This window comes from Dryobates pubescens, chromosome 4 (genome assembly GCF_014839835.1).
Source record: "Dryobates pubescens isolate bDryPub1 chromosome 4, bDryPub1.pri, whole genome shotgun sequence".
In the NCBI taxonomy this organism is placed as follows: Eukaryota; Metazoa; Chordata; class Aves; order Piciformes; family Picidae; genus Dryobates; species Dryobates pubescens.
In genome coordinates this window covers 22,132,183-22,156,740 of record NC_071615.1, presented here as the reverse complement: position 1 = coordinate 22,156,740, position 24,558 = coordinate 22,132,183, and the positions used below count along the sequence as shown (strand labels likewise).

The window sequence follows — 24,558 nt, the reverse complement described above, 5'->3', positions numbered from 1 at the left end:
TCTCAGTAGTGAAGTCTTTCCATCACAGTGACAGCAGATTATATGCAGAAGTGGCTGTAGTAAAGAGGTTCTGGGGGGTTGTGTGCACAAGTGCATTTGTTACAGAGCAAGGACCAAAGTCCCCAAGTAACTGTTAAATGACACCCCAAAAATTAACTTGAATGCCAGCTGAGCATTTCAAAACTTTATGTGAACCATGGGTCTGACAATTTACAGTTTTAACTTCAACAAGCACAAATTCTATTTACCACAACTGGAACACAGCTTTTGGAGCAGGAGGAGGTGGTTGTTTTGTACATTTAAGTAAGTGAGCATATGGCAAGCTAAGAAATACATATTTAGAGAGTTGTGTTGACCTTCTGATAGCTCTATGTAAACTTCCACTGTTTGGTTCACTCCAGATGTTCAGATTTTAGAATTAGTTAAAAGTCTCCTCGACAGTTTTGTGGCTTTACAACTGAGTTAGTTTTCCTCTTACATTGAACGAGCCCTGCTGATGAACACAAACTCCCAAACTGGCTGTGATGCAGTCACATTTTTACAGCTGGAAGCAGGCAAGAGCAGTAGTAGACATATGGTGGAGCTACAGTAAAGACAATACCCACTCCAAGCAATTTAGCAGAGGCCCATGTAAGTACAATATGAACTATACTGGTGATGTGAAGCAGATTTAATTTTGTTTCAAAACCAACTAGCAGCAGACTTTGAGGCTCCTGCTCTAAGAAACCAGCCTTTTTAATGATGCTGTGGCCTGGTAAGGAAGAGTGAAAAGCTCTGATACGTGATTGACTCGCATGTTATTTCCTTCTGATCTCCAGGCAGGCCCCAAGGAGAATAGTGGTTGCAGAGCAGCAAGGTTTCTGTGGTGTTTGAATACAGAAAGGCATGTGGGGTTGAGTAGTTTTGGTGGTGGTTTGGGGCTTTTTCAGGGTCAGGCTTTTGCACCTTTCTGTAGGGGGAGTGGTGTGGTACTTCTATTAACACAGGACAGCAGACAAGAGTACTTTTGTTAAGAGCACTAAAGGTAAGTGCTAGTTTTAACTAAATTGCAGTCAGAACTTTTTCTTAAAAGAAAAATCTGAACTAAATGTGAACTGAGCTCAGTGTCCAACAGAATTCATTTCGCTATATTTTACAATGGAAGAGAAAGTGGTTCTAAACATACAATAATGAAGTGTCCCTCAGTTTAAGAAACATGTTGAGTTGCTGGAATGTGTCCAGAGAAGGGCAACAAGGCTGGGGAGAGGCCTCGAGCACAAGCCCTGTGAGGAGCGGCTGAGGGAGCTGGGGTTGCTTAGCCTGGAGAAGAGGAGGCTCAGGGGTGACCTTATTGCTCTCTACAACTACCTGAAGGGAGGTTGTAACCAGGTAGGGGTTGGTCTCTTTTCCCAGGCAATCAGCACCAGAAGTCTCAAACTGCACCAGGGGAGGTTTAGGCTGGATGTTAGGAAGAAGTTCTTCATAGAGTGATTGGCCATTGGAATGTACTGCCCAGGGAGGTGGTGGAGTCACCATCACTGGAAGGTTTTAGGAAGATCCTGGATGAGGCACCTAGTGCCATCGTTTAGTTGATTAGATGGTGTTGGGTGATGGGTTGGACTTGATGATCTCGAAGGTCTTTTCCAACCTGGTTAATTTTATTCTATTGTATTGGTAGGATGAGTTTGAGTATGGATGTTTGATCTAGGGGAGTGCCATGAATGAACCAGGTGCTCACTGTTACTGACCTGTTTTTTTAACTAGATGGAACAGTTACATTTCTACTCATCTGACCCTTTTGGGGCCAGCAAAGTAAACAGACAACACAGGAGAAGTATGGTTGTTCTAAATATGAGACAGAATTGGTTTCTGGATTACAGATGAATTGCCAGGTCATGTCTCAAACTGCACTGGTAGTTAGCCTCATTTCCCTTTGAAAATCCTGTGCATAACAAACAGCTACTCATCTTTTCCTTCAGTTTTCATTTGACTCTATGAAGGCAAACTTTTTGTAATAAGTGTGTGATGCCTTTTTCCTCTTTCCTTTTAGATATCACACTATTAGGGGGCCTGTCTCAGGAGTTTGAACAGAGCTTTAATACACTGAAAGACTGTAGTCTCAAGTGAAAGATGAGTTGCAAAGTTCTCCCAAGTGCTACAAAGAGGCAATGATAGCAACTTTGCTACAGAAACTGACACATGCTGCACTATGAGAGGGTACTAGGTGACAAATCAGTCTTCTCCATTTTAAGACCTTATTCCATGGATGTCAACCAATACCACCACAGAGTGGATGGTTTTGAGCTGGCTGAACAAGTGGTCATCATAGAATCAATAAGGTTGGAAAAGACCTCAAAGGCCATCAAGTCCAACCTGTCACCCAAGACCTCATTACTACTAAACCATGGCACCAAGTGCCACATCCAGTTCCCTCTTGAACACCTCCAGGGACAGTGACTCCACCACCTCCCTGGGCAGCACATTCCAATGGCCAATCACTCTTTCTATGAAGAACTTTATCCTCACCTTGAGCCTAAACTTCCCCTTGCACAGTTTGAGACTGTGTCCTCTTGTTCTGGTGCTGGTTGCCTGGGAGAAGAGACCAACCCCCTCCTGGCTATAACCTCCCTTCAGGTAGTTGTAGACAGCAGTAAGTTCTCCCCTGAGCCTCCTCTTCTCCAGGCTAAGCAACCCCAGCTCCCTCAGCTTCTCCTCATAGGGCTTGTGCTCGAGGCCTCTCCCCAGCCTTGTTGCCCTTCTCTGGACCCATTCAAGAGTCCCAATGTCCTTCTTAAATTGAGGGGCCCAGAACTGGACACAGTACTCAAGGTGTGGCCTAACCAGTGCTGAGTACAGGGGCACAGTTACTTCCCTGCTCCTGCCAGCCACAGCAGAGCATGCAGGCTACCTGTACAGCTACAGTGAAAGCCACACAACTCTGTGAAAGCTTCTAGTTGTAAGAAGCAGTAAGACTTGGTAAAGCCACCTTATTTTTTAAGGTCACATGTTAGAAAACATCATGCACTTACACAAATAGTGACTATGATGGGCTAGTGGCATCACCACACTTTCAGACTGGATGACCTGCTGGAGTTAGTCCCTGTCTCTGTAACTGGGTAAACCTTGCCCTGTACAGGCTAACTTGCAAACACTGGAGACATGCCTAGATTAATTCCAGCAATTGTCTACTCCTATGCAGAGTAATACTGTGTAAAAATCCTGCAGAATCCTGACTTCAAACTGAAAAAAAAAACCATATAAAGAAACATGGAATCATAGAATGGTTTGGGTTGGAAGGGACCTCTAAAGGGCATCTAGTCCAACCCCCTCTGCCTAAGCAGGGACATCCTCAACTAGATCAGGTTGCTCAGAGCCCTATTAAGCCTCACCTTGAATATCTCTAGGTATGGGGCCTCAGCCACCTTCCTAGGCAATCCCTTCCAGTGACCATAATGGTCCATCTGGGAACCATTAGAGTTGCAGTCCCTGTAGACAGAGATGGCTAAATGATGTACTGTCCCATATCAGTTCCCTTCCTAATCACCTGCAGCTGGCCACTTCCCAGTAAGTGCAGGCAGTTAACATGCCTGGTTTCGCTGGGAGGTGGAGGGGCTGAGGAGCACACAGCCAGGCTGCCAGAGCTGTGAAGAAGTGGAGGTACTGGAGCAGGCTGCACAGGGATGTGGTGGAGTCACCATCCCTGCAGATATTCAAAACGTGTGCGGACATGGTTTAATGGTCATGGTGATGTTAGGTCAATGATCTTTTGTCTTTTACATCCAAATTAATTTTGTGATTTAAGAGTTCTACAATTAAGCAGTTTCAGGTACACAAAAGATTCTTTGTATGCCCCTTTTCAAAGAAGGACTTGATTACACTTAGTTTCTACATGCAATGACCCGCATCTTATGTATCTAGTCTAGTTGTCTAGTCACCTCTACCCAAGGTTTTTCAAGTGTGATCACTCACTCCTGAAGTGTAGATTCTCATGCAATCATCCTCATTCTGAAAAAGGAAAGCATGGGAGGGTGCTGCTCTCAGTTTTGCTTTCAGCATGCTTTCTCCCATTCCCAGGAAAGGTCTTGATCAGATGACTTTTCTCTACAGACAAAATGGTCAGTCTGGCCACACATAGGCATGGGGCATCCATCTCTTCTAACAATGTAAACTTAAAAATGAGTCACAGTGCAGGCAAAAATACTATCAGGCTCTGGCATGCCTCAGCATTTTCATCAAAAAGCTAACTCAAATTGTTCCCAGATTCTTCTCTTCTGTATTTGTCACCTTTCTCTTCTAGTAAAAGCATCAAAGAAATCTCCATAAGCCCTCAGCTTCACATAACAAACAGACCAATTTTAATTTAATGTATACTCAATTTGTGATCAGTTAATACAACTGAGAAGAGGAGAAGAAGCTCAGAGGAGACCTTATTACTGTCTAGAACTACCTGAAGGGAAGTTGTAGCCAGGTGGGGGTTGGTCTATTCTCCCAGGCAACCAGCACCAGAACAAGAGGACACAGTCTCAAGCTGTGCCGGGGAAGTTTAGGCTCAAGGTGAGGAGAAATTCTTCCCAGAAAGAGTAATTGGCCATTGGAATGTGCTGCCCAGGGAGGTGGTGGAGCCACCATCTCTGGAGGTGTTCAAAAAAGGACTGGATGTGGCACTTGGTGTCATGGTTGTGTTGTCATGAGATGTTATGCAATAGCTTGGACTTGATGATCTCTAAAGTCTTTTCCAACCTGGTTGATTCTATGATTCTCTGAACTAAAAATATTCACACTTCAGTTTTCATGCAGCCTGCCAAACATAACCAGACACAAGCTTTAAATTCTGAAAGGCCATTTATAAGTTGGTAACAAAATCTCATAGTCCAAACAGAAGAACAGAGAGAGAACTTTGCAACTTCATTGCAACAGCATGCATGGCATCTTTATTCGCAGAAAGATTTAGTAAAAAAACCCAAACCTGCCTTCAGTTCAGACATTATTTTATTCTCATCTCATTTTGTGTTAAATTCCACACAGGGGGGTGCAGATGATTTAAATCCAAGTTGGATATAAAATCAGATATGATAATTTTCCATTCCAACTACACATTCGAAGCAAACTTCTGTTTTTTTTTCTTAATTCCGGTTGCTCTGTATTCTTCTCGCTGCTTCAAGTACTCTGTTTTGCATTCTTCATAGAATAATGGATCAGAATAGCTACAAGACAAATACATAACTTTTTGGTTTTCATCTTGGAAAATTAAACAGATATTGTATGAACAAACACTAACAACTGCTATTCCTTTCACACCCACAGAAGATTTGCCTGCCTGCAAGACCAAAATACCTTTGTTTATAAAGTACATAAATGGTTACATTACCTTCAGGAATTCTAAACACCAAGGTGGGTTTGCATTCTCATGATACAGAACACAGAATTAACCAGGTTGGAAAAGACCTTTGAGATCATCGAGTCCAACCCATCACCCAACACCATCTAATCAACTAAACCGTGGTACTAAGTACTCAGCACTGCCCTGTACTCAGAACTGGTTAGGCCACAGTTTGAGTACTGTGTCCCATTCTGGGCCTCTCAATTTAAGGACATTGAGACACTTCAATGTGTCCAGAGAAGGGCAACGAGGCTGGGGAGAGGCCTTGAGCACAAGCCCTATGAGGAGAGGCTGAGGGAGCTGGGGTTGTTAAGCTTGAAGAAGAGGAGCCTCAGGGTAGACCTCATTGCTGTCTACAACTACCTGAAGGGAGATTGTAGCCAGGAGGGGGTTGATCTCTTCTCCCAGGCAATCAGCACCCCAACAAGAGGACACAGTCTCAAGCTGCACCAGGAGAAGTTTAGGCTGAAGGTGAGGAGAAAGTTCTTCCAATGGCTAACAACTCTTTCTGGGAATGTGCTGCCCAGGGAGGTGGTGGAGTCACCATCCCTGGAGGTGTTCAAGAGGGGACTGGACGTGGCACTTGGTACCATGGTTTAGTAGTCATGAGGTGTTGGGTGACAGGTTGGACTTGATGATCTTTGAGGTCTTTTCTGACCTTACTGATTCTATGTTTCTATCACCCAACACCATCTAATCAACTAAACCATGGCACGAAGTGCCTCATACTGCTTTCTCTTGAGGCATAATCCTTTTCAAACCACTACAGTGAACCCAGGCAGAGGAAAGGTAGAAAAGGGGAAAGACATTTGTTATTTCTGCTCAGCTAAGTCATTATTTGCAATTAGCTTCTTCAGCATGGGAATCTACTGGAGTACACTCATAGTTTTTTATGAAAGTAAGTAGTGGGAAACAGGTTCAAGTGTATGTCTTGAACAGTAGACATGTAGGATTGAGGACCTCAATCATTAAATTCAATATTCTCATACTTTTAACAATGCAATTTACTAAGCATTTTTTTTCAGTAGTAATTTCTTTGGGTGTTGCTATTTTGTTTCTTTTAAAACAGGAGTCCAGATAAAACTTGAGTTACTCCAAGTCTTGCCTGGCTGCACATTTTTTCATCACTTCCCAAATACATGGGAATAATTGTCAGTAATTTAAAGGCATTAAATTTTCACCTCTGGTTTAACAGGGCAGGGCATACGTTCTACCAAAAAACCCCAAACCAAACCCAAACCAAACAACCCCCTTCTCTCTCCACTAGCTATACTCAACACATCCACAACTCACCCTGGGATATTAAAGAAATATAGGATAAGATGGAATAGGATAGGCCAGACTAGGTTGGAAAAGACCTCTGAGATCATCAAGTCCAACCTATCATCCAACACTATCTAATCAACTAAACCATGGCACCAGTCTGATGGCACTGGGGATAAATTAGGACTTCCAAAAGAGATGCTTCAAATCAATATCTCTAATATCTAACAACTTTCTGTTGCTGCTGCTGCTGTTCACAACAGCAGAACATTTTCAGGACAAAGACTAAATCATAGAAAACAATTCAAGAAGCAAAATCAAACTTAACCTGACTCACTAATAGGGTATGTAGTGCTGCTGCTGCTCACCTCTATCCCCACATATATGTAATTCAGCATAATGCAAACAGGGCTACATCTTATCTGGGCTGAAAACCTAGATCTGTCACCATTTGAAACAGGAAGAATCTTTATAATCATGGGACAGCTTGAGTCAATAAAGAAAATCTTGGCAGGTAGGGCCCTGCCCAGCAAGGTAAAATAAAGTTTCAGCAAATACATCCAAGTCACTAACCCTGCATAACTCTTCTGAGAAGATGAAAGATTTCTACTCAGTTCTACTTTAGTATAGGTGATGCAACCAAAAGACCCTAAAAACTCATGAAGAACTTACTAGCCAACCAGGCAGTCTTTCAGTGCCGAGTTCTCTTTCCGACACTTCACTACCATTAGAAGTCCAGTTTCTTGGCAGCATCTAGTAAATGCTGAGGAAAAAGGAAAGAGAAAAACAAAAGGTTAGAAAAATGACAATTGGTAAAAACCATCTTCCTATGTGTGTACTATTTAAAATATAACCACATTGGCAAAGAGTATCATAACGTCACTGGAGGTGTTTAGGAGGAGACTGGATGTGGCACTCAGTGCCATGGTTTAGTTGGTTAGATGATGTTGGGTGATAGGTTGGACTTGATGATCTCAGAGGTCTTTTCCAACCTGGTTAATTCTGTTCTATTCTAAAAAATATTTGTAAGGTCTTTGTCACTTCTTTAGCAACAAGATTTTAATTCAGATTCTCCCCCAGCATGATGTAACCCATCCATACACGTGCTTCCGTGCAACTCAACATCTTTCCTCAACTGAGGGGCCCAGAACTGGACACATTTCTGCTGTTCTTTCCTGGGCTGTCTACCTGAAATGTCCCTACATCAGCATCTCAGAAAAATCATACCTATTCTCACACTTCTAAAAAAAGATGCTTTGTTTTTTCCTGGGAAAAAACATCAGAAGCCTTTGAAATCTTATGGTTTGCCTAGTGACCAGCTTGATTTTTGCTCTCTACAGGCACTTCCTTAAGTGCTGTGCTGGTTTGTTGGTTGGGTTTTTGGTTTTTTGTAGTAATCAGTTCTTCTGGAAGCTGTGAAGTTAAAAAAACACTGAAGACAACAGGAGGTCTCTCTCACTTGTTAGCTCCCCAGTCTTGATTGGCTAAAGGTGTGATGTCCCAGTGAACAAAACCTGAACTGCAATTGCAAACACTCCCTGGCTTCAGAAGGCCCCACTTGAGGTATATGGCCAGGCACTGCTGCAAAATGGTAAAACTGCTTCCAGTTATCTAGCTGCTCACACTTAACAAGGGAATGGAAAGAAAGTGCAAGTTAAAGCATAACCTGCATGAGGTTGGGTATCCTAGTGTGAGCACACAAACTTTATTATCCATCTCTTACTGCCAGCAGCTTAAAATCCCTTTGGCAGTCACATAAAGAGTGTGGTGCAAAATAAGTTTGGTTACAAATGGTTACCTGATTACAGGAATACAATAGAAAAGAATAAGAAAGACAGAATAAGAAAGAATAAGAATAGACCAAACCAAGTTGGAAAAGACCTTCGAGATCATTGAGTCCAACCTATCACCCAACACCACCTAATCAACTAAATCATGGCACCAAGCACCCCATCCAGTCTCTTCTTAAACACCTCCAATGATGGTGACTCCACCACCTCCCTGGGCAGCACATTCCAATGGTCAATCACTCTTTCTATGAAGAACTTCTTCCTAACATCCAGCCTAAACCTCCCCAGGCACAGCTTGAGACTGTGTCCTCTGGTGCTGGTTGCCTGGGAGAAGAGACCAACTCCCACCTGGCTACAACCTCCCTTCTGTGTCTTTCTCACAATTTTTTCACAAACCAAAACCTGCTAAAATTATTGGTTTGGAGAATAATCTTGCAAACAGCACACAACAGTTCAGATATCATCTCAAACCAAGAGTTAATGTCCATCACGACTCACTTCCCACTCAAGCCCTGCCTGCAGTGTAGACCAAAGCTTCAGAGTGCATAGCCAGATGCCACAGAAGGAGCATGTACACAGCTCTGACTACAAATCCATTGCAGTTTAACACTTCAGCAGCTACCAGCAGTAATCAAAATGCTAGTCAAACTCAAAATGAACCTCCCTTCCTGATACTCTACAAGTGATACAAAGAACAACTGCACTTTCAGAGTGGAACTGATCTTTTAAAAGCCTTGTGCATCCAATCTTTACAACTTTACTAAATGACTTTATACAAGTTCTTGAACTGTATTTTCTTTTGCCTTGCAAGCAGCAAGCTACCAAAACAAGCATCAGGGAAACCAGATGTAAATTTGGGCCAGTCTGCAACTTCACTGTAACACAAACAGAAATAAATGTTTCAAGGAAACAATGAAAGTTATTCCCAACATTTAGACATACAAGCTGAATAAAATGAGGGGTGGAGCTCAGCACAACACGAGTGAAAATGAGTTGTTAGGAAGGGTAAAAAAAACCCTTGTTCTCCAGCAAATGAACTCTGATGAGGTGCTGCCAGGACAGCTACAAATGTCAGTCACTGAATGCTCTATACACAGATAAGGACAGACCCAGTACTGCGTCAACAAGCTGCAGGTGCCTGCTAGTTACCACGGAAACTGGCTATGGACCCCTCTTTCACCTGGAGCAGATATGGTTCATGACATCATATCTGACATGGGTTAGCCCCACAGGGTCTTGTCTGTGCCACAGGCTGTGTCTAAGGGGATGCACACTGAGCAAAGAACTTTTCCCAAGGCTATAGTTCAGAAATAGTTCACTGAACAGCTTATCGCTGATTCAAAGCCAGACTTCTCTCTCAGCGTTTACAGACTCACAGTGGACAACAAAACCAAAGCACCATGTTTAAAATGCAAGTGTTCTTTATGTAGCATCCAACACCCCTCTAACCTTCAATCTGAAGCAGGGTGCTCCCCTCACTGTGTTGTCTTCAAAATGAAATGGTGGAATTAGCTTGTAGGACTGAAAAAGTTTCAGTTGCATGTATGTAAAGGGAAAACTGTATGAAGAAAAAAAATGTAACACCCTGCCTCCCAAGCATTAAAAACAAACAAAAAATAAAATTAAATTGTGTGTGTGTGTGTATAGAACAGAACAGAATAGAATAGAATAGAATAGAATTAACCAGGTTGGAAGAGACCTTTGAGATCAAGTCCAACCTATCATTCATCACTATCTAATCAGCTAAACCATGGCACCATGCACCCCATCAAGTCTCTTCCTAAACACCTCCAGTGATGGTGACTCTACCACCTCCCTGGGCAGCCTATTCCAATGGCCAATTACTCTTTCTATGAAGAACTTCTTCCTAACATCCAGCCTAAACCTCCCCTGGCACAGCTTAAGACTGTGTCCTCTTGTTCTCGTGCTGGTTGCCTGGGAGAAGAGACCCCTCCCAGCTACAACCTCCCTTCAGGTAGTTGTAGACAGCAATAAGGTCTCCCCTGAGCCTCCTCTTCTCCAGGCTAAGCAAGCCCAGCTCCCTCAGCCTCTCCTCATAGGGTTTGTGCTCCAAATTCAATAAAGGGGAACAAGTAGCAAACAGATTGTATCTGTAGGGCAGTAATTTTTGTAACTTTTTTAAAACATGATGTACTTAGTGTTTTAGCAAGCATGAAATCTTTCCATGTGCAAGGCAAGAGAAGAACAAAAAGTGTTTGGGAATTACCTCCAGACAACCAGCAGCACGGAATCATAGAATCAACCAGGTTGGAAAAGACCTTCAAGATCATCCAGTCCAACCTACTACCCAGCCCTATCCAATCAACTAGACCATGGCACTAAGTGCCTCATCCAGGCTTTTCTTGAAGATCTCCAGGGACAGCAACTCCACCACCTCCCTGGGCAGTCCATTCCAATGGCCAATAACTCTCTCTGTGAAAAACATCTTCCTAATATCCAGCTTGAACCTCCCCTGGCACAGCTTGAGACTGTGTCCCCTCATTCTGTTGCAGGTTGCCTGGGAGAGTAGACCAACCCCCAACTGGCTACAACCTCCCATCAGGTAGTTGTAGACAGCACTTAAACTGTGTTGATATAAAAATACCAAGGACTCATTATTATTTCCAGTCTCTGAACTGTGTGTAGCATGAAGGCTATTTCAGAAAGTTCATTTTTGGCAGATTCAAACTGTAGCAGCACTTGGTATTTCTCTACTGACTCAGATTGCAACGTGGTGTGCAATTCATATATGAGAACTGTAGCTTTATCAAGAACAATTATGCACCTATGTGGATGTACACAAAATAAATTAAGTATTTCCCATTATCGGGATAAATTGATCCTCTCAGATCTGGCTCTGGTTTATTTAAAGACTTTACAATTTTACTACTTAAGAGAAAAGTCCTACAGAGGTGTTATCTCACCATTTATATTTTCTCAACACTTATGATACTGCTATCACACTCTTAAAATAAAATACTAAAAAAAAAGTGCTTGTATCATTATCCAAGACCAGGCTTATGTTCAGTTCCTGGGGTGGGTTTGTCCCTTTACACACACAAAAAAAAGTAAATAGTTCTGCCCAATGTTTGGGTCATACCTTGAGCTCTACCACTGGGCAGAAAAAAAGATGCCCAACCATGGGGGGACTTTGGGGGGAAATGGTGGAAGGAGGATGACACAGTTACCTTTAAAATGTAAACAGGGGCAAGATTTGTTTAGAGCGAGAGAGAGCGCGCAGGCGCGAGAGAGCGAGATTTATGCTTGTAAAATATGTACAAAGACATTAAAATCATACTAAATATTATCAGTAACATTTTGTGGGAAGTTATTTTACTTTTCCTTTTGTATTAAATTGTGATTTATTAGCTTGTTATTTTGAAGATTACTCCTCAGTATGCACAGAGCAGCTTACTGGTGCATTTAATGAGCCAAAGGAAGTAGTAGGATGAACATGAAGAGATTGGTTTACGTTGTAGAGTAGGAGCTACTTGATATTTCCAACACAGTACAAAAGAAAGCTTCTCTCTAGATTGATCATGGTTCAGTTAACATCACTGAATATCTAATACCTCCAACTCAATTAATTCTCACCTGATTAAGATCAGTCTGATATTCAAACTAAATCATCTCTCCAGTCAAGTAGAAATCAATATTTCTGATTTTACTTTTAAATTACAATAGCAAATAAAATACATGCATCGTCAGTATGCCAGGAGCTTTCCTATTATAGTCTACTATAGCATGCATAACACAGCTGAGTAAAGAATTATTCTAATTTGAACAACAATATATATAAGACAGGTTAATTTGAATAGAGGGAGATAGCATGAAATAATTAAATGCATCTTATATAGGGTAAAGAGAAAATTGACATAAAATAACCTTGATTCTTTCAAGTGAACCTCTGTTATCAGCTCAAATGCTTTGTCTCCACAAATATTCATTTGCTATAACATAATCATACACTTTCCCTTTCCCTGCCCATCACCACACCCACCCCCAAAAACACCTCCACCATTTCATCTTTTGTAGCCCCAATATATTGCTGAGGGCACCTGTCCTGGAGCAGATAATGAATGTGCGGTAGCATACAAGAGAGGACTGGGGGGGGACAGATAATCCCAGGACTCCAGAAATTTCAGGGAAAACACATTCACTATGTAAGATGTCCCCTGCCCAATCTTTTCTAGGGCACTCTAACCACAGAAAACCAGCTTTGTCTTATTCAGTGAAAACAGAGATCTTAGTGCTGACTACAGCAACTCTTGCACTCCAATACAAAATCATAGGATCACCGGAGGGTAGGGGTTGAAAGGGTCCACTCGAGATCTTGTAGTCCAACCCCTCCTGCCAAAGCAGGATCACCTAGGCCAGGCCACACAGGAACACATCCAGGAAGGTCTTGAAAGTCTCCAGAGAAGGAGACTTCTCCACAACCTCTCTGGGCAGCCTGTTCTGGAACTCCATCACCCTCACAGTAAAGAAGTTTTCCCTCATGTTGAGGTGGAACTTCCTGCATCCCAGTTTGTACTGGTACCCCCCCATCCTATTGCAGGGCACCACTGAAAAGAGACTGGCTCCATCTTCCTGACACCCACCCTTTAGATATTTATAAACATCAATAAGATCCCCTCTCAGTCTTCTTCACACTGAACAGCCCCAGGTCTCTCAGCCTCTCCTTGTAATACAGATGTTCCATCCCCCTAATCATCATTGTAGACCTCCATTGGGCTCTAGAGCATTTTCCTGTCTCTCCAGAACTGAACATAGTGCTCCATATGTTGCAGAGAAGAGGGGAAAGAGAACCCTCCTTAAACTGCTGGACACGCTCTGCTTAATGCACCCCAGGATACCATTGGCCTTCTTGTCCACAAAGGTACACTGCTGTCCCACAAATAACTTACCATTTACCAGGATGCTGAAAAGTCACTCCTGTGACTGAGAAGTGAACATAAGGAGAGACTAAATTGCCAAGAAGACAGCATAACTGTGATCTGCAAAGGAAGAATATTTCCCCAAAACCTATAAACTGTTTCTATAAACACAGGGGAAGTTTAGGCTTGAGGAGAAGAGAAAGTTCTTCACAGAAAGTAATTTGCCATTGGAATGTGCTGTCCAGGGAGCTGGTGGAGTCACTGTCCCTGTAGGTGTTCAAAAAGGGATTGGACATGGCACTTGAAGCCATGGCTTAGTTAGTCATGAGGTATTGGGTGATAAGTTGGACTTGATCTCTGAGGTCTTTTCCAACCTTATTGATTCTATGATTGCCTTGGGGTGAAGTATACTTGTTACTGATTTCCTAGAAAGAAGACGTTGCTTTGGGGGGCATTTACAATTAGACATGAGAAAATGATATACCGAATCAGACAAAGGGCCTGCATTCATCTTTTGCAAAAGCCAGTAGCTGCTTCAGAAAAAGGTGCCAGAAAGTCAACACTGTAGAAAACTACGTTTCTTCCTAACCCTTACCACCCATAAGCTTGGCTCACACCTTGAAGCTCTCAGGTGCCTTTCAAACCCCTTATGATCACTTGCAGAGTGGGTCTAAACTGATGAGACTCCTAGATTTGTCAGCGTTCTTTGTATGCACGTGTACACAGCACCTTTATGAAGTTCCAGCAAGCCAGCTCTTTAACAGCCAAGAGACAAGTTCTCCTGTCTCTAAGAAAGACACCCAGAGCACAGCAGTACAAAGAAGAGGGTGATAACCCCAGAAGACAGGGGACAAATAGCAAGGGCATAACTGTTATCATAGAACCAATAAGGTTGGAAGAGACCTCAAAGATCATCAAGTCCAACCTGTCACCCAACACCTCATGACTACTAAACCATGGCACCAAGTGCCACGTCCAATCCCCTCATGAACACCTCCAGGGATGGTGACTTCACCACCTCCCTGGGCAGCACATTCCAACAGCTAACAACTCTCTCTGTGAAGAGCTTTCTCCTCACCTTGAGCCTAAACCTCCCCTGGCACAGCTTGAGACTGTACATATAAGGCTTTACTGTACTTTGCCAGGCAGGCCAGATCTAAGTGCTCAAAGATGTGCTGGGCTGCTCAAGAAAAGCAGACCTCCTTTTCTTCTCATTGAAATTACCCAAACCAAAAATCCTTTATAGCAAAGCAAACACATTATTGTAAAACAGTTTAAATCATTATGTGTCTACTAAAGATACTTGGTTCAGCAATGTTCTTGTCAAGTACAAGCATTGGCTTCTACATGAGCCTTCAGGTAGAGCCCTCCTGATGAGCACAGTTGAACTGCACTCGTATTAAACAGCTGTTTCCTTTAAGACTGACTTGATCTAATCTTCCTCCCACCCTGCTGTAAGTATCCCTGACATCAAGCATTACCACACCAGGCACTGGAAGAGGCAGAACTGGAACAAATGCAAGTTCCCCCATGGCTACTGTCTGTCACTGCCTGCTTCTATATAAACAAGTGCATCCAACTTGAGCTGCACAGAGTAGCCTTGCTGATGCTTATCCTCCCACCTCCTTCGAGAGCTGCAGAGCCACTCAGGGACAGCTTAGAAGTTAGCGTAACAGATGATTAAAAGAAGCAACATCCCCCTCCCTCTGTCCCACAGTGACAGGAAGTTCCTTAGCTGAACTTCCAAGTTGTTTTTTTTTAAAAAAATCTATTTCTGACAGCAGTTCTCCAACAGGCAGGAACAGCAGTGGTGTCCTTCTACCACACGGTGGAGATAGAGCAGTCCTTTACATAATTCTCCAAGGGGCAATTTCACACCTATTCCACCATGCCACCAGCTCTAAGCTACAGCATGCTGTTTTGGGAATCACATGGGGATTTTTCCCCCCTCAGTTCACTTTACTGTATTTGGAAAAGCAAGTTTTTAAACTCAAAGTTCCAGTACCAAAGTTTTGGGTTAATAGTCAAACACTGCCTCCTTCAAACTCAGGACAGGTGTATTCCCTTAAATCAAACCAAAAAATAAAGTAAAATTCAAGTAGAGGAGGCAGGAAATCTGCATGGCTAAGCAAGGAGCTCCTAAAAAAAACCAACTCAAATGGAAGAGGGAAATTTACAACATGTGGAAAAAGGGTGGGAGGATTATAGAAATGCTGCCAGAGTATGTAGAGACACAGGAAAGGATGAGGCTCTCTCGGCACTTAGTCTGGCTAGGGAGGTAAAAGACAACAAGAAGGGGTTCTTCAAATGTATCAATGAGAAAAGGAAGAACAGGGAAGAAGTGGGCCCATTAACAAATGAGGTAGGAGAGATGATAACAGAAGATGCCATGGTGGCAGAATTGCTGAGTGCCTTCTATGCACCAGTCTTCACTCCTAAGACCAGCCTGCAGGAATCTCAGTCACTGTAAATAAGAGAGCAGAACTGGAGGGTGGAAGATACTCCACTGGTCAGCGAAGACTGGGTTAGAGATCACTTGGACAAACTGAAACTGCACAAATCCATGGATCCAGATGGGGTGCATCCGTGTGTGCTGAGGGAGCTGGCTCATGTTGTTGCTGAGCCTCTCTCCATCATTTTTGAACAATCACGGAGAACAGGAGAGGTGCTTGAAGACTTGCAAGAAAGCAGATGTCACTCCAGCCTTCAAAAAAGGCAAGAAGGAAGACCCAGGCAACTACAGACCAATCAGCCTCACCTCCATCTCTGGTAAGGTGATGGAGCAGCTCATTCTGGAGACCATCCCTAACCGCATGAAAACAAGCCTTTGACAAGTCAACAAAGTAAAACAGAATGCCATTTCTCAGATATGGAAGTCCCTCAAGAAAAAGATCTTCAGTGTAAAGTTTAATGGACAAACAGCACTAAAATCTGTGTAACAACATAGACTTTACTGGCACAAATCTAGTTTGGTGTAACAGACAGTGCTCTGACTTCTGACAGTTGACTGCACTGTGCTCTTTGAACTGTATGCACACATGTAGTCAAGAGTGGCAGGAACTGCTTGTTTAAATGCATCTGTTCTGCCTGCTCCAAGTATCTTGTTTCTGATGCAGAAGGATTTTAGAGAACTACAGTCTCAACACTATTATGAAAGAAACAGCAACGATAATCACAAGTGTGGTTTCCACATTTATAAGAACTGCACTTTAAGAATTTATGTAGCAGTTCTTCAAACAAATACTAGCAATAGAACTGCCACAGAACCACTGGCAAAGGAGACACTAAAAATTTAGTCAAGGGCACTGGGGCTTGAGTTGAGAAGCTACTTTAGTCACACTTCTTCCCATGGCAAGCTACTTTAGAATAGAAGAGAATTACCAGGTTGGAAAAGACCTTGGAGATCATCAAGTCCAACCTATCACCCAACACCATCTAATCAGCTAAACCATGGCACCAAGTGCCTCATCCAGGCTCTTCTTAAACACCTCCAGTGATGGTGACTCCACTACCTCCCTGGGCAGCCCATTCCAATGGCCAATCACTCTTTCTGGGAAGAATTTCTTCCTAATATCCAGCCTAAACCTCTCTTCCCATGGCATGAGGATACTTACTATGAAATATCATATGCTACCCAAACAGAACTACTCTGGTTTTGTCAACAGCTCTCTAAAGGAGACAAAGTTCACTTCTAACAAGTTCAATCACAGGATCCACAAAGTTCAACCTGCTGTAAGGCAAAACGTGACAGAGGACCCCTGTGCATTAACCAGTGGCTGCTGAGGATACCAAGAATTAAAACCAGCATGCAGTGCCCAGAACACGAGCACAAGCTGACTGAGGGTCTTGCTGCCGCCATTCCCATGGCTTCTCAAGCAGCACCACTACATCCTCTCATAACTTTTTATCTTCCCTGTCTATGTAGGACTGAAAGCTCTTTGGGGTGTATTCCAATTTCTATGTCACAATTTTTCCTGGTTGGGACCTCTCAGTGCTATTCCTGGATTGCAGCAAGTACCTTCTTCATTGGCACACAGAAACTACAAGAATAGAATCCAGATAAAAATCTTTCCTCTGTATTCTGGGTCCTCACCAAATGAGCTTTACTCACTGAATGCAGATGTACACATGCTTCCACCACCACAGATTTGTCAGGATGTAAGTTTTTCCAAAGATTTTCCACCACTATTCTGAAGGGGGGGGGGAGGGGAAAAAAAGAAAGAAAAACCCACCAAAAAAACCCACCCAACAACAAAACCCAACAAACACCCAAAAGCTAGCATATGCTGTATTAATGTAAAACCCCTAGAGGGCAACTAAGCTTCAATTTCAGCCTGCATAAATATTCAGCTCCTTAACTAGTTTACAGATTATGTAAACTACTTCCTTCAATCTTGGGGGTTTTCCCCTCATTTAAAAGAAATGAATCCTTTTCATTCTCAAATCACACTACTGCTGCCTATTTAGTGTAAGTTAATCACCACTGCCCAACCAGAGACTGAGTTCTCAACTCAAAGCTCAAATGTGTGCAAGAGAGAACAATAAAGAAAACACATGCAAGGGCCTCATTTGAACAAAGAAAACAAGCATATGAAAGTCTCAAATCACTTTCTTTGCATTCAAGAACTTTAACAATACATCTTGTTTATTATTCAGCTTAGTATTAATTTATTGCATGGCATCTGTTTTCTTGCACAGCAGGCTGGTTAAAAGTCTCAGATTTATGAATTTAGGTTTATACTGTTAGGATTTTTTGCCTGTTTTCCCCCTACATATTTTGACTTCAGCCTTATGTACTGTATATTTGGGGACAAAAAAAAATGAAGTTATGAAACAGGAAGTAATATGACAAATTGGTTAAGGAAAATAGAATAGAATAGCTTCATTTCTTCCTCACTCAACTAATGTCCAGTGATTAAAGAAGAAAAAAAAAAGAAAAGGTAAATAAAAGAGAGAAATAAAGCAGCTATAAAAGTAAAAAACCTTCATTTGACTCCAGTTGTTCACCCCAAATTGTGCAACTGCTAACTCCAGCGTGCAGTTGAACCTTGTTGGTAAGAAAGTAGGCAGGCATTAACTGCCCTTCCCCTCCTTCTCACTGAATCCTGGTGGGAGCTGAAAGGCACTTGCTATCCTGCCAGTCCACAGCTGCACAGAACCACAAGCACACTGGTGTTTGGGTAGTGTCTCCTCTAGTATTAATCAATGGGACTCCCAGGCAGTGTGGAAGCAACCTGAGATAGGAAAGAAACAAACAGCTCTTTATCAAATCTCACAAAGCCCAAGGATTTCTACATGGCTTTTGTAAGAGATCAAATAACCTAACAGAAATTCATAGCATTACCATCCTTGCTTTATGCATGCCAATGCTACACCACATATGCATTGATCATGGTTCTCCTTCATATATGGTCTTACCCTCATTTACCTGTGTGAAGAGAGACTAAAAATGACTTCCAGTGGAATTTAGATGACACAGTCTCAAGCTGTGCCAGGGGAGGTTTAGGCTGGATGTTAGGAAGAAGCTCTTCGTAGAAAGAGTGATTGGCCATTGGAATGTGCTGCCCAGGGAGATGGTGGAGTCACCACCACTGGAGGTATTTAGGAAGAGATTGGATGGGGTGCTTGGTGCCATGGTTTAGTTGATTAGATGGTGTTGGGTGATAGGTTGGACTCTATGATCTCAAAGGTCTTTTCCAACCTGGTTAATTCAATTCTATTCACTTTACCTCATTTTAGCCACCTAAAATTTGTATGTCTGGCCTAAAGCTGGAAGTACTTTGATGTCCTTCTTATTGCCTTGTCACAAAACAGACTGCCCTTCCAGAACACAGTTAGGTCCCACCTGAGAGACTTAATGACTGGTTTAGACTAAACAATTTTCAAATGATTAGAACTGGGATTAAGTATCTCCCATCCAACATGACTCAACAAAAAAATCATTAAGGAGAAATTCAAGGAGCTGACAAAAAAGTCTCCAAAGCCAGTGCCCAGCTCACAATGGCCTCTCTGAACACTGCAGAAGAGTAGGACGTAACTGCTGCGTCACTGGAGCTTTGAAAGACTGCAGGAGGGAGAAAAGGAAGGCTAGATACTGTTTCTTATTCAGATTCATCCCCTCTCATTGGTTCAAGTGATCATTCTGAATTTTTGCTGCAAGCTCAGACACAGCTTAGAGACTTGAGCACTGGAGAACCATTAGTACATAACACACACAAATAAAAGGTTATTGCACAATCAGTTGGGGTTTGGTCACACAAAACACTGGTTACTATCATACTACCTCTTTACATGGATGCCCACAGCCCGTGGCACAACCTCAACTTTAGTATACAAACCTTGTAATCAAAGGCATTGACTATATTATGTTAGAAGCCAGGGAATTCTACTCACTTCACATGAAGTGGTTGCAGTCACTGTTAAAATTTGCATCTTACGTGAAATGCATGCAGCTCAACCAGTAGGACAAAGGAGGTAAGTAACATCAGCTGTGGAACAAACAGCACCTCCAAGAACTCTACACTGGGTTAGGAACTAGCTGGAGAACCAAGCCCAGAGAGTGGTGGTGAATGGTGCCACATGCAGCTGGCAGCCAGTCACTAGTGATGTCCCCCCAGGGATCAGCACTGGGCCCCATCCTGTTCAATATCTTTATTGATGATCTGGACAAAGGGATTGAGTCCATCATCAGTAAGTTTGCTGACATCACCAAGTTGGGGACAGGTGTTGATCTGTTAGAAGGTAGGAGAGCTCTGCAGTGGAACCCTGACAGGCTGGACAGATGGGCAGAGTCCAACCACATGAGATTTAACACATCCAGGTGCCAGGTTCTACACATTGGCCACAACAACCCCATGCACTGCTACAGGCTGGGGTCAAGGTGGCTGGAGAGCAGCCAGGCAGAAGGGGACCTGGGGGTACTGGTTGATAGCAAGCTGAACATGAGCCAGAAGTGTGCCCAGGTAGCCAAGAAAGCCAATGGCATCCTGGCCTGTATCAGGAAGAGTGTGGCCAGCAGGAGCAGGGAAGTCATTCTGCCCCCGGACTCAGCACTGTTTAGGCCACACCTTGAGTCCTGTGTCCAGTTCTAGGCCCCTCAGTTTAGGAAAGATATTGAGTTGCTGGAACACGTCCCGAGAAGGGCAACAAAGCTGGGGAGGGATTTGGAGCACAAGCCCTATGAGGAGAGGCTGAGGGAGCTGGGATTGCTTAGCCTGGAGAAGAGGAGGCTCAGAGGAGACCTTATTCCTGAACCTGAAGGGAGGTTGTAGCCAGGTGGGGGTTGGTCTCTTCTCCCAGGCAACCAGCACCAGAACAAGAGGACACATTCTCAAGCTGCACCAGGGGAGGTTTAGGCTGGATGTTAGGAAGAAGTTCTTCACATTGGAATATGTTGCCCAGGGAGGAGGTGGAGTCACCATCACTGGAGATGTTTAGGAAGAGACTGGATGGGGCGCTTGGTGCCATGGTTTAGTTGCTTAGATGGTGTTGAGTGACAGGTTGGACTTGATGATCTTGAAGGTCTTCTCCAACCTGGTTAATTCTACTCCTTTCTATGCTATTCTACTTTTGTGAACTACAAGCCCTGGGTAAGACCATGAGATCAGAGCTAGGATGTACTAACAGAACTGCTTGTGAAATGTTGCACTGGTTTTCTAAGCTCAAGTACTTCCTTAGAGAAGAACTTTGTTCTGTAGCTTTGCCAATCCAGCTGTTTTCCAGAGACAGCAGTATTTTTAAGACTCTAATTAAATTCAGGTAGATAAATGCACATTTGAATACATAAGTGGTTATCCAGAGGAGAATGGAACTACGGTATTTAACTTGGGCAAAAAAAAAGAAAGGGGAAAAAAAATCACATATCATATTTTCCTGAATTGATATCTAAATAGCAAGAGAAGAAGACAAAAAGATGAAACCAGAACTATTAATCTAGATTACCAGTCTGTTGGAAGAATACAGCTAAAGCACAAGTTAGTATCTCCTTATTAAATATCTTCCTTCTACAGAATTGCAAACATTAGTAAATTATAACCCCCCAAAATAAGCATTTTCTGCCAAACATCAATTGTTTCTCAAAAGTTTATGCCCAGTCACTAAATAATACTTAGATGAATTTGATGGCAGAGTGAAGAGGCCAGATTCCCCAAACAATATGATGTTTTAAAACTGAAGACTCATTGCTACTCCAGAGGTGAAGCACATCAAAATCAACTTACACAACAGCCTAGCTGAAGCAAGAGGACTTTTCCACACCATTCTCACTCTCCACAAAGGACTTAAAACTGTCAAGCTGTTTTAAATATATCCATATAATACAATCCATCACATATATATGTATATGCTTTCTATTTCCCAAGCAGTTACATCAGAAATAGTTTTCAAAAGCATGAGGGCACTTTTATTACAAAGAGAAAGCTGAAATATTACTCAACAGCAGTGAAGCACCATTACATGTAGATAAAAAAATATTTTAAATACAGAACATTGGATATAAGTTATTGAAGGCACACAGAAGCTCTGAGCTCCATCAGTATGCTATTAAATATTAATTACTATTTAGTAATGAATGGAATAAATACCTGATTGTAATACTCCAAACAATACATACTCTTTTATAATGTTCTTTTCCATATTCTTCAGAAAGCAGCAAGTAGAAGTCTATGTTCCTTAACTAGATACATGCCAAAGCCTACATTAAGGTAATAATGCAGTGTCTTAAAATACTGTAAGAATGTAACCATTACAGCCTGGCAGATTTTCATCCTGACAGCAGAAGGAATATGCCCACCTGAATCCTTGACAGTCTATGTGCTGGCCTTGCTACAGTAGGTCTTACTCAGCATGCCATATTTCTTCAATCATGTTGACTTTTGCTTTCACACATCTCCCTCATTGAGGTATTTCACAATCTGGGAAGAAATAGAAGGGATGCTCCCTGTACACTCAAACTTTGTACAAGCTGCATTGTTGGGGTAGGAAATGGAATAGCACACTAGACAGGCACCATCTCCTCCCCTCCAGATAGCCATACTATAGTCATGCCCAAGATAGGCACCATGGACAAAGCAATGGCTTGTGCAAAACCATCCATATTTAGCAGCTCGATCCCTCCAGCTATGTTTACACTATACTTGTTTATTAAATAATGAACAGAAGGCACACTAAGTTAAAAAGTTTATTTACAGTAAGAAGGAGCATACAAAACCCCCACACCAACCAAACAGAAAAACCCCAAACAAACAAAAAACTCAAAACAAAAGCCAACAAAAAGCAAATAAACAAGAGGAGGAAATTATGACAGGCAAGATTTATTTACATCAGAAAAAATAAAGTACTTTCTATCATTGTCCTTATGAATTATTCTGGCTGGGCTGTCAGACTCACTGTAGAAAATTACAACCCCAAAGGCAGGAGAGAAAAAAAAAATGAGCAACAAAAGTATAGTATTTGAAGCTGCAGGATGTGATCACTCTGGTTTATTAGATATCATTTTCTTCAATCTCAAAGCATGCTGCTGAAAACAATTCTGGAATTGTTTTCCATTTATTTACACAGTGATGACTGACAGACTAGACTAGACTAGACCAGACCAGGTTGGAAAAGACCTTTGAGATCATCAAGTCCAACCTATTACCCAACACCATCTAATCAACTAAACCATGGCAACAAGTGCCCCATCCAGTATCTTCTTAAACACCTCCAGTGACTGTGACTCCACCACCTCCCTGGGCAGCACATTCCAATCCCTCTTTCTGTGGAGAATTTCTTCCTAACATCCAGCCTGCTGAATGCAGTACCTAAGAGGGGTTTACAATCCAAAACTGCAAAGCAACTACTCAAATACATCACTAAGGACATGCAGTTTAAGTAAGTTACAAGTACTGCCATTAGCAATGCATTATTAAGTACATCTATGCCACAGCAATACAATACTGGAATATTCTAAGATAGAAGCTATGGGATCTGTAGGTTATCACTACCATCAACAAATGGATACAAAACATCCTATAGAATGCCAAGTATGCCCTCACTTGCTGACAGTAAAAAGTAACACAGAAGAATCAAAACCTATCAATTGGGAGAGAAAACTATGAGAATTGGCAAATACTGTAAACCCCAGGAAAAGATACAAACCTGATATTAGTAAAAGTCTGCAACAACCACCACTGCAGCCTCTCCCTTTCACTGGGAGAACAACCTGACCACATCACCCTTATCCACTAGCTGCTGTCCTACAGACACTCACCTCACAGTCAGCAAAAGTGCTTCTCTGAAGACTAATTGAAATACAATAAAATGCATCAAGATCAGTAGCTACAGGCAAGTTTGATTTGTTTTCACAGCTTGTGCCAAACTGACCTCATCTCACCTCACATGGAACCAGCAGTACATGGAATCTAGCAGTACAGAGTTTACCAGTGGCGAACTGGAAATAATTAGAGCACATAAAAGGCAACCTTAGCCTCAAAAAAGCTCATCACTGGACATAATCCAAACACTAAAATTTGCAAAAGTCATTAATGGGACTTTTTTTTTTAACAGAAGTCACTAACAGTATTGTCCTTCCTGGAGAAAACAAGTTTGCAGAAAAGGTATCAAAAAAGAAATTCTTACACTTTTCTCATCACTGGGCAAGCAATTTTCAGGTAGAGAAGTTACATGAAGAGACAAGAGTGATCCAAATTTAATGAGGAGTTTGTCAGGGCATAGTGAAATGACTAAGGTATAGAATCAACTGCTGATCTTGGATCTTCAGTTCAAGTCCAACATTACCAATAATCTAAGAAATGGTACAAAAGGAAAAGGTAATTTTTTTCCTCCCTTCTTTCTATACAGTTGAAGTACTTCCTTTCTGCAGTCTGAAAGGACAGTTCTCCTCCTAAAACTGAATCAGCAACTTAACACCACAGTAATTGTAGCTCATCAAAAAAGCTTCAACAGCAATCATCTTATTGTTCAGCAGTCAGCTTGGTCAGAGCTACTGTCATGGATACCACCCATGTATCACAATAACCCAAAAATATACAGCATATTTAAACCAGCATTTGCTAACGAATGGGGAGAGAGTTAAAACCAGGCACACTAGAGATGAGCCTAAGGACAGACTACAGTCTGCCATTTCACTTGAGGTGGAAAACAGTGACAATAATATCAAAATTGTCTGTGACAAGTGGCAGGAAGACACACCAGGGTTGGAAGGATAGGGTGATAGTAAGCATCTTCCACCTGTTGCCCTGAAGCATGCTGTGAACACTACAGCAAAGGC

At 42.3% G+C, this 24,558-nt stretch overlaps 1 protein-coding gene across 1 annotated transcript in view; it reads right to left on the bottom strand.

Moving 5' to 3' along the window:
- Positions 1-4,979: 4,979 nt before the first annotated feature.
- Positions 4,980-24,558, bottom strand: part of CMC1 (C-X9-C motif containing 1) — a 36,366-nt gene continuing 16,787 nt past the window's right edge. The window contains exons 3-4 of the mRNA XM_009898331.2: positions 7,295-7,385; positions 4,980-5,183 (exon numbers count right to left, since the gene is read on the bottom strand). Coding sequence (XP_009896633.2) covers positions 5,069-5,183; positions 7,295-7,385 — 206 coding nt within the window. The 3' untranslated portion in view covers positions 4,980-5,068. The remainder of the gene's footprint in view (positions 5,184-7,294; positions 7,386-24,558) is intronic.